This window comes from Solanum dulcamara, chromosome 7 (assembly GCF_947179165.1).
Source record: "Solanum dulcamara chromosome 7, daSolDulc1.2, whole genome shotgun sequence".
Taxonomy (NCBI): domain Eukaryota; kingdom Viridiplantae; phylum Streptophyta; class Magnoliopsida; order Solanales; family Solanaceae; genus Solanum; species Solanum dulcamara.
The window spans coordinates 10,195,205-10,205,548 of NC_077243.1; the positions used below are offsets into that span (position 1 = coordinate 10,195,205).

General features: G+C 36.2%; 1 protein-coding gene across 1 annotated transcript; it reads right to left on the reverse strand.

The window, feature by feature from the left end:
- Positions 1-293: 293 nt before the first annotated feature.
- Positions 294-824, reverse strand: LOC129894495 (pectinesterase inhibitor-like). Its single transcript, XM_055970212.1, has one exon. It carries the CDS (start codon positions 822-824, stop codon positions 294-296), a length of 531 nt encoding a protein of 176 aa, XP_055826187.1.
- Positions 825-10,344: the final 9,520 nt, after the last annotated feature.

Consider the following 10,344-nt stretch of genomic DNA (forward strand, 5'->3'; position numbering starts at 1 on the left):
TGGAGCAATTCTATTAGCCAAGAGGCCTGCCACACCGACACATCTCGAGCACTCACAAAAGTAGTTATTGGTAGCTAGTGTACTATTTGCAGCTACCACTTTTAGTTTACACAAAACGATTCTATCACGGGATCAGGTACCATAACAAATTCCACTTTGTCAAATCATCAAAACTACAATGTAACAGCAGTTGAACCAAATTCGAAAAAGGGAAGCATTTACTTATGATTTAATAACTTTGATATTTTCAAGTCGATTACAATACCTTGCATAAATCTCTAAATCGTTATGTATCACCCTTGCAGAAAATTGATAAGGATCAAAATAACATCGATAAGTCCTCGAAGCTTGTCACTTGCATCTTTGAGTTCGGGTGCTTCAACTGGTGGTTCTAAAAAACTGTTATCACACGTAAAAGGATCACGTATAGCAGCAGAAGCATTAGTATGCATACCGTAATAGTCCTTGGACTTTAATAAGTCTGGCAATTTTTCAAGATTATTATTTGCGTCGTTAAAATTCTTCAAACACGAAGCGTATCGCATCGTTAATTTTGGATCTATCGCTTTTTTAAGCAACATGCTAACAAGATTACATGTGAATGTTGCGTTCTTTTGTGATAAGTCTATTGTGATCGTCATAAGGCCTTCAAGATTTGCACCTTTAGAACGAGGATCCTCCTTTAAAGCATAATAACATACCTCCTTGTTTTCTGTTTTCGAGCAAATTTCGTCTATCAAATCTGCTTTTACGCTTGTTAATGTGAAGGAGATTGATAGTAGAGAAACTATCAGAATTGTGGCAAAGTTGTATGGATGTGCCATTTTGAATGGTTAAATGTTTTTGTTTCATATCTTGTGTTGTGATATGAACTTTTTATAGCTTGGTCTTCCAAGTGAAGAACATTTAATTTTGCTAGATTCTTGCTTCCACATTAGTAATGCTGTGGTCAAATATCAGATTTCAGCAATCTCCATATATAGTAGAGACTAGAGAGTACTAGATACCAATAATATAAATACACACATATTTGCATAGTTGTAAATAAACTTTTTCCGTCTGAAATAATTGGAAAATATTAATTATTAATACATTTTTTTTGGTCAAATTAAATATTAATACTTTGACAATAAAACAAAATATCTCTCTCTCTCTATATATATATATATAAAGAGAGACACATTATTAATTTATTATATACTCCTGCAATATTAATTAAATAATTGAAAATAATTATTAATTCATCGACAATCAAACAAAATCTCTCTATTTATATAAACATTTTTATATACTTCCGTCGTTTACCATTGGTTTGTCTTGCTTTCGTGTTAGTCTATTTTAAAAAAATGTCTATTTTTTATTTGACAATTATTTAATTCTAACTTTCTACGTGACATGTTTAAGAACATCAGATCAAAAGACATTTTTGTACATTCTACATATCTTTAGTTTTAGATTACAAAATTCAAAAAAGTTCTTTACTTTTTTTAAATTATGCGTCAAGTCAAAAGCAAGACAGACATATGGAAATGGTGGAAGTATTAAAGTACTAAATCCCGTGACAAAATATTATTGATTTCATATACACCAAAAACTAAATCAAGTTAATTCAATTTTAGTTATAATTTATCCTCTTCTCCGGCAAAGTGATGTATTCAATTGATACATCGCATAAAATGATGTATCCGAGAATATGAGCGAGTAGAAATTTTTATAATTTTTTCAAATGATAGAGGATTTTAGAGAAAATAATAAAATAAATTGTGTATTTAGATAATTTTTCCATAAATTTTTCCCTTTCCTCACAAAATCCCTCTATTTTTTTCTGTCTCCTTTTGTTTCTTTTGTTGTTTAATCTGAATATATTAGTTTGGTGAAATACAAGCATGTCGACAGAGGAAAATTAATTAAGTCTTCTCCATGGATCGTATTCCCTCTATTATTGTTTTTGGTTACAGACTAATCACACCGCATCTTTTTTACTTTTGTATCTTTCTTTACCGACCGCAAAATATTCATATATAGGAAATGATATTTGCTGAATTCTACTTTTAAAATTTTCAGTATGAACGAATTCATTGCATTTATAAATTTATAATTCAATACTAATTTTGTTGATATTTTTAATAGTTTTTCATGTATATATATATATATATATATACACTTATATTTGTGTTAAAAACATCAAGTTTGATTGAACCATACACTCCATTTCACACTGCATGGAAAACTTTACTTTTAAATATTTAATAATGGTTTTATCACAATTATATAAACTATATATATAATTACAATATTTAGAAACCGTTGTCTACATAGCATCATGTGGATAATTTTTTTTGTTTCCACCTAGTGTTCGATATATCTTTACGTTAAAATTTTGATTAATTTAAATTCGTCTCATGAGAGACATCATTAAAGGGGAAAATGCTTTCCGTAAAGATTCATTTCATTTACAAGGGCAGAGAAGAAAGAGGGGGTGGGTGGGGGGCGACCATTAAAACTAATTGGGGCCAAGAATGGAAAAAAGCTATAGATGTTACCACATTCTTTTTCCAACCACCAACCGAAAAAAGGAAACATAGAAGAGCCAGAAATTCAAACACCATTGGAAGAAAGGCTTTTTTTTAGCACACTTTTAAAAAATGCCCCCTAACTTTAGGGCACATATACAATTCCATGCGCCTTAAGATAAAAGCTTTCTACTTTATCCATCCTTTTCAATTTGTCCCCCCTAGCTGTGCCCTTCCCCACCGCAACACTAAAGAACTAATCCCTGCATGCGTGTTCTATAATTTATACCCAACCTTACTTCACAAATTTATGCATATATATCGTAGAGGAAACCCTAATTGAATGGTGATCTCATCTTTGTCCATCATCATGGTGGCTCAATTTATCAACTTGTGTTTTCGAGATGAGACGGTGGTTAGGGGTATAATTTTTGGTATACATGTTGTGTCAGGTGACATGAATTATCCTCTGAGGTTAGCTGAACAGTCTGAAAATCGGCAGAATATATATATGATGTTCGGAAGCTCCCTTGAAGGTGAGAGATCCAAAGGTTTGTCCAAGTTGAAATCTTGAGAGTAAAATGACATTCTGGTCGTTCATGCAAAGGGGAATTAAGCACTCCTGGTCCGATAACCTGTTAAGTTGTTTATTCGTTGTTGTAATTTTTTCTTTATTCTATGAGTGAGACTCTGAGAGTAAGTTTCATCTTGTGAATGGATCTTGATGAGGCTTATATATAGCCCTGTTTACCTTTCTTCTTTTTTCTATTTCTAGGTATTGATTCTAAGATATAATGGATTTACATTTGTTGTTTTGGCGTTAGATGTTGTTGTTCTATCGATCGAGTAGTGTTCATTCATTATTCCTTCTACGTTAATTACTTTACAATTTCCAAATCTATTTCGGTGTTTCTATCCTTTTTTCCTCGTATTTATTGGAACATAAAGTAACGAAGCCCAAATGAGACCTACTCTTTAGTTCTTGCCACTTAATTAGTCCGATCCAAATAAGAACAATGACTTCAGGTGTTTACTCAAGGTTCTTGTACTCCCAGGTACTTGTATATCATATCGTCATATTCCTGATTCCTGTACTTCACGAGATTTCATTCAGACATCCCTGAACGTGTTCAAATATTTTAAGCCTTTTTGTATTTGTGTGATGACAAATCAACATACACATCAGATTCCATGTCAAAATATTAATTTAATTTTCATATTATTTAACAAAATTCTGATTTCATAAACAGAAGAAGACAAACAAATGTGATGAGTTAAGGATGGTGACGAGTTAGCTAGTTTCAAGTAGAATCGACAGTAACCTTGAACAAAAAGGGCAAATAATTATCATATTATTAAATGATGTTGTGGTATTTTCTTTTACTGAGTTTCAGATTCTTAGTTGAGATGACACGAAAGTAGATTACATAATGTTGGCACTATATATCTCTTTGATAGAGGACAAACTGATCAGGCTTTTCCTAGTGATCAAAGCACTTTGTTTCTTCAGCATGCTTACCTTACTATGTTCAGGTATGGCAGTGTCCTCCCTATTTAAAGTTGTTGTCATGTATTAGGAGGTCACGGGTTCAAATTTTGGAAACAGCATCTGGCAGAAATGCAAAGTAAGGCTGCATACAATAGACCCTTGTGGTCGGGCCCTTCTCCGTACCCTGCGCATAACGGGAGCTTTAGTGCACCGGGCTGCCCTGTTGACTAAATTGATGCTTCATCTTATTCCATCTAAAAAGATGTAAAAGAATTTAAACTCAAGTAAAGTAGCCTTATGGATAGTATTTTCAGGACAATTTTACCCTCGGGGAGGTAAAGTATCCACCCAAGCTTGCATTATAAACATCGATATGAAATCATGATTTCAAATTTTAAATTTTCCAAAAAAACATGACTTTCAATTTTTAAAAAATGTAAAACATGACCCACAAATTTATATTTTATAAAAAAAAATGTCATGACCCACTGTGAAAAGATGTATGTATCATGTGAAATGATTATATTAAAGAATAACTAGTTATTACTATTATATTGTTGACTAGTGGATCACTATAATATTATGTATATGTGGAATTAAGTTTATAATCACAAACATCTATTTATAAAAGGAGATTTGCGATTTTATTTATGGACTATGGTTTGCTCAGATAAGATTGTATAAGAATTGGGGTAATTTTTATAATTTTTACAATTTGTAGGGGTTTTTATATTTATAAAAGAAACACAACTCAAAAAATCTTGCATGTCCAAAAAAAAATTCAAATTTCATATCGCATTCTAAATGAGCTTCAAATCAATAAATGAATGATATTAGGTGCGTGCATATAGGTTTTTTTCCCCACTTAATCATGTTAATTAATTGAAGCGTATTTATTAAAGAATTTCGGTATGATGGTCATCAATTATATTAAACTTTTTATAGTGAGTATTAAATTTAAACTGAAAATGGAAAAAAGAAAAGAAGGTCATTTGTAACAATTGATTAAACCACACAGTGAATTAAGATACATCATGCCAGCTGACCAATTCAACTACATTGACCGCAATTTGTACTTTTACACATTAATATTGGAACATTATTAATTATTAACTTTCATGATTGGTTTTATTCCCCCCTTTCTATTCTTTTTAACTATATAGTTGATATATGGGAATTAGTTAGCTGGAAGAATAGTAGTTTGCCCAGGAAACATGAGGCAGCAGAACGTCATGCTACTAAACATAAACAAAGCTTGGTGTTTTTCTCATTTGCAATCATTAATCGCTTTGATTTTACTTTAATAATGAGATATGTTCTCACTTGATTAAAGTATATATTTGACCACTTTAATTTGTTGGAAAATAAAACAGTAACATAACACTATCACACGGCAATAGTTTGTACAGCACACAAAAACACAAGGTTTCCCAAATAGATTCATAAAGGGTAAAATTTTATCATGTTTCTAAATCGACTCATTAGTCCACAAACCAGGGTTTGGGGTTTAAGATTTGAGGTTTGGATTTAGGGTTTGGGGTTCGAGTCTAGGGTTTAAGGTTTATTGGGGTTTGGGGTTCGAAGTATAGGATTTAGTATGTGGGATTTAGGGTTTAGGGTTTGAAATTCTTTTTTTTTTATGGGAACAGACCCTACACGAGGCTCCCACCTCTCGTGCACAGTCAGGGGTTGAGCATCACCCCCAAGCCTTAACATAAAATAAAACAGAAAAATACAAGGAGGGGGACATAAACCTTACCTCCGATCCTATGTTGGTTCATAAGTCGGCTAACCTATTAAGGTCGGCTAACTCATCCCGTAGCAAAAGGATCTATCTATAACTAGAAAGCAGTAAACCTATGAGAGGACTCCTCCCGATACAAGTCGACTAAGAAAGCATAAATGAGGGAGACTCCCCCCTTCCATGAGAAGACAAGAAAGTAACCTACACTAGTCCTATTCAACTATGCTACGTACCATACATAGCTAAATTGAGGAAGAACAAGTATATGAACCTTCTATCTCGCATGGGGTGAAGAAGCTCTTTTCATCTTTGCCCTTTTTCGTCTTGTCGTACCAAGTAAGTCCAAGGGAAGTATGCAATAGCATCGCAATCATGATTATCCGCTAAGGAGGATGAAACGAGAGGAAGTATATAGAGCTATAATAACCAGCAACATTGGAGTTGTTGTTGAGAAAACTAGTGACTGAAGAGCAGCAAATTGTAACTTGTAGGTGATGCAACAATGGCATGAGCAGTTGCTTGGGTGTCAAGGAGCTCAAAGTAACTTGGAGCTGCTGCAAGAAGTCCCCTACATGAATGGTTGCTGTCTCCCTTTGTTTGATTCTTTGTGGACCTGCACAAGGAAGTAGCCAAGGAAGCAAACCAGTGTGTGGTGGTTCTGTAGTGCCCATTGGAGGGCTCCTCAATTGCAAGTAGATGGAAGTTGAAGATTGTTAGTGTTGGATTGTTGTAGTTGTATGGTTGCTGCTGTAGCTTCTGAATTCCAAGGTGCTGTGGTTGGTTGCAACTCCTCTTGTTGATAGTTGCTGCACTGCACAGCTGTGAAGTTGTTGTTGCTTCCAATCAAATTCAGCTTCAGCACTCTGTGGCATGATATCTGCAACTGCAGCTTCATGGAATTTGCAGCTTCTGATGTTCCAGCAGCCTGCATACACAAATAAACAACCACACAAACAAGAACAATGGCCTCCCAGATTAGACTCCCATAATGAGTGTTGATGGGTGTTGCTGCTGCCAGGAGGTTTAACAGATGGTGCCTTGGATATTGGAGGGTTCTTGTGTGCCTGCACAGAATCCAGGAGGGCTGTTGCAGGTGTTGCAGCATGGTAGCTGTTGGCTGCATCTACAAGTGCAACCATGCACTTTGTAATCCCTGCATCTGCAAAGAAAAACAACCCTGTTGCCACTGTTGTTGCTGCAGCTGTAGCCCATCTGTTGCAGGTCTGTCTTGATGTTGCTTTATGTTCTAGTAAGTGGTTGTATGCTGAAGTACTTGTTCTTGGGGATTGTAGTTGTGTATTGTACCTGCACAAGTAAAAGAACAAGAAGAAAAGTACCTCCAATACTCCTGCACAACAAACACTGTGCTGTGGTTCTGCAGGTCCATTGTGGACTTGTAGTTTATCCTTGTATGCTGCATGTTATTGGAGTTTTTGTGTGTTGTGGCTTGTAAACATGTCCCCAACTGTAACATGCTTTAATGTATCTCCAGATACCTGCAAATGCATAGAGACAAGCCAACAAGACCAAAAAACAAATAGACACCAACCTCCTCATTATGCTTACGTCGGCTAACTTTTTCAAGGTCGCTCGACTAACGTTTCCAATTATCCATTTGAGGTGGAACTTCTTGGACCTTGTAGTTACTGTATTTTCTGTGTTCTTGCAACATTTGGATGCCTTTTGGACAAGCTGGAAGCTCCAAGTAGTGAATTGCTCCATTTGAAGACTTAAGTCGACTAACTTTTTCAAGGTCGCTCGACTAACGTCTCCAATTATCCATTTGGGATGAAACTTCTTGGGATTTGTAATTACAGTACTTTTTATGTTTTTGCAACATTTGGAGGCCTGTTTGACAAGCTGGAAGCTCCAAGTTGTGGAGTGCTCCATTTGGAGACTTAAGTCGGCTAACTTTTTCAAGGTCGCTCGCCTAACGTCTCCAATTGTCCGTTTGTGATGAAACTTCTTGGACCTTATCCCTATAGTATTTTCTGCAATCCTGCAAAGTTTGGAGGCCTTTTGATGTGTAATGATGCATTTGTTGATTTGCTGCTGCTGTGGCTCAGTTACATTCACTGTTGCTGCTGTAGTGTAGCATATGCAAGTGATGTTGCTGAGATGCTGCAGGTCTATGGTAGGTTGTTGGTCCAAGAATTCCAATCTCAGCTGCTGAAACTCCAATACCAAGCTCAAAGCTTCATGTTCCAGGATTGCCAACATAGTTAATTTGTGATAATCCTTGAGTTTTTGGAGTCTATCCAAGGCACCTTGAGTATCAATACTCCTTGCATTCCAGCATATTGTATTCATCATCAAAGTTTCAGGGATTTAGACCTTGTGTTGATGCCACTCTTATAAGTAGCATTATCTGAACTGGTGGAGATGTCTTGTTTCTGTTTTTTCTTCTTCTTCTTTGCTTGCTGACCCATGGGTGATAAACCCTGCTTCTCAGTGACCTGCAACACTTCATCCTGAGTTGTAGAATCTGTGATATCATCCAGTGCTCTAATGGGAGAGGCACTAGTTTCCTCATCCTCATCATGAGTTTGTTCCCTTTGATCTAGGTCCTCTTCATCTTCAGATTGAATAGGTCTATATTCATCCTCCAAGTCATCTGATATGGCTCTCTTATTAAGCACACACAACTCAGTAGAGCTGGATTGAATTTGAAGAGGTGTAGCATGAATCCCTGCTTGTTCATCAACCAACACATAGTTCACTCTGTGTTGTGTCTTTTCAGACAGAGATTTTTTACTTTTTTTTCTATCTTTTTCTTCAGTGCCTCCCTCTTCTTTTTACTCAAAGAAAGAGTATATTTATTGTTTAGTAGCTGAATCACTGCACCTGTATTTTGTTCACTAATTTTTGGAGATTCAACACCTCCCTTATCACTGTCCTCTGAAAACTGTTGAACATCATCTTGTTGCAATGGCATGTTGGACCTTATATCTGCTGGAATAGTGGTGGCAGGGGCTCTAGGGTCTTTCCTATGGTCAACCAATAGACTTTCCCTCCCCTTGGTTTCCCCTTCCTGCAGATTAGTGATTTGCTCCTGTATTCCTCCAACCTGACCTCCACAGACTTCTTCAGCCACAACATTAATACTATTTAAGATATTAAAGTAATTGGGGGAGCCATGGGGGTGTGGGAGCATTAAGTCAATACCTGGGATTTTTCCATTGGCTTTGTTGCTTTCCACATTATTCAAACCAGTATTTGGTGCACACCTGGCAGTAAAATTTTGCTTTTTTTATTTGTCTGCAGGTCTGCTATCTTCATTAACATGTAATACCTGCTGTATGGGATTATGGGGGCTGGGATCCAATATTGTATGGGAAGTGGGGAGTAGGCTCTGGACTTCAGAGTCTACATTATAAGCTTGGATATTACAAGTATTAAAGTTAGAGTTATTAAGCATACCTGCCTGCTGTTGAGATTTTCCTTCTTTGCTGCTGCTGATAATATGTTGTGGTGGTACTGAACTTTCCCCTTTTGTCATGGATACTTGTGTTTTATGTTGTTATGGTTGTTGTTGGTTGTGTTGTCCATCATTTTTGCCTTTCCTCCTTTGAATTTGCCAACCTGCATGTTCTTGGTCTCTTTTTTCAGCTTCAGCTTTGCTAGTGTTTTGTTGTTCCTTATTTTGTTTGTCTTCTTGGTGTTTTAGCTCCTTGTTCTGTTGTTCCTTATTCTTTTCATTGCTGGACTTATCTTTGTTTCTTGCTTCTTCTTCTTGAACTTGCTTTTTCTTATTATCTTCATCCCTTCTTTTTACAGTACAGACATGAATGGTGTGACCTTGATGTTTGCAGTGTTGACAGTAATCTGGCACCCCCTCATATTGGATAGACTGCCACCTTCCTGCTCCATTTTCATCTTCACCATAACCCATCCATACATGCTGTGGTCTTTGTTTTGTAAGGTCAATTTGTACTTTGACTTTTGCAACACTACCCCTTATTTTCTTGTAAGTTGCCAAATCCAAGAACAACACCTTTCCAATTGGGGATAGTAATGGGGTTACCACTTCAAGACGATAACAGTGCCAAGGTAATTCAGGTAATATAGCCCATATAGGAACTAGAGATGTTTCTTCTTCAGGCTTGAAGGTGGGGGTCCACAGCTGGAGTCTCATAAGTTGACCATTTATGTACATTCTTCCTTTGGACCATACAGTAGAGTGATCATACTCATTGTCCAAGTCTATGTACAGATGCCTAGAGTTAAAATGGGTAAGTTTCACTCCTCCTCTGAGCTCTGTTTGCAAGATGAATTCCTTTCTAATGGTTTCCATCTTAGGCATAGTATTTGTGAATTTTCCTATTAGAGTATACTTACAATCACTAGCCAATTTCACTAGGAAATCTTCTTCTGTAAATACTACAGCTGGATAGCCTTGCTTTATGGTAATTTTGGGAGGTGTAATATCAATAATGTCTGTTTTCATAGCTTCTTGGGCTCTCAACTTAGTAGCCAGAGTTTGGTGGATGACAGGATTAGGAGGGGTTGGAGTATTAGTATTGGGTTGCTTGGTTTGTTTGGCAGGTAAATTAGTATTGGGAAGCACCACATGATTATTACGAGTAGGAGTATTAAAA

Excerpts from the sequence above, each read along its gene's own strand:
- LOC129894495 (XM_055970212.1), bottom strand. The coding sequence starts at position 824 with ATGGCACATCCATACAACTTTGCCACAATTCTGATAGTTTCTCTACTA.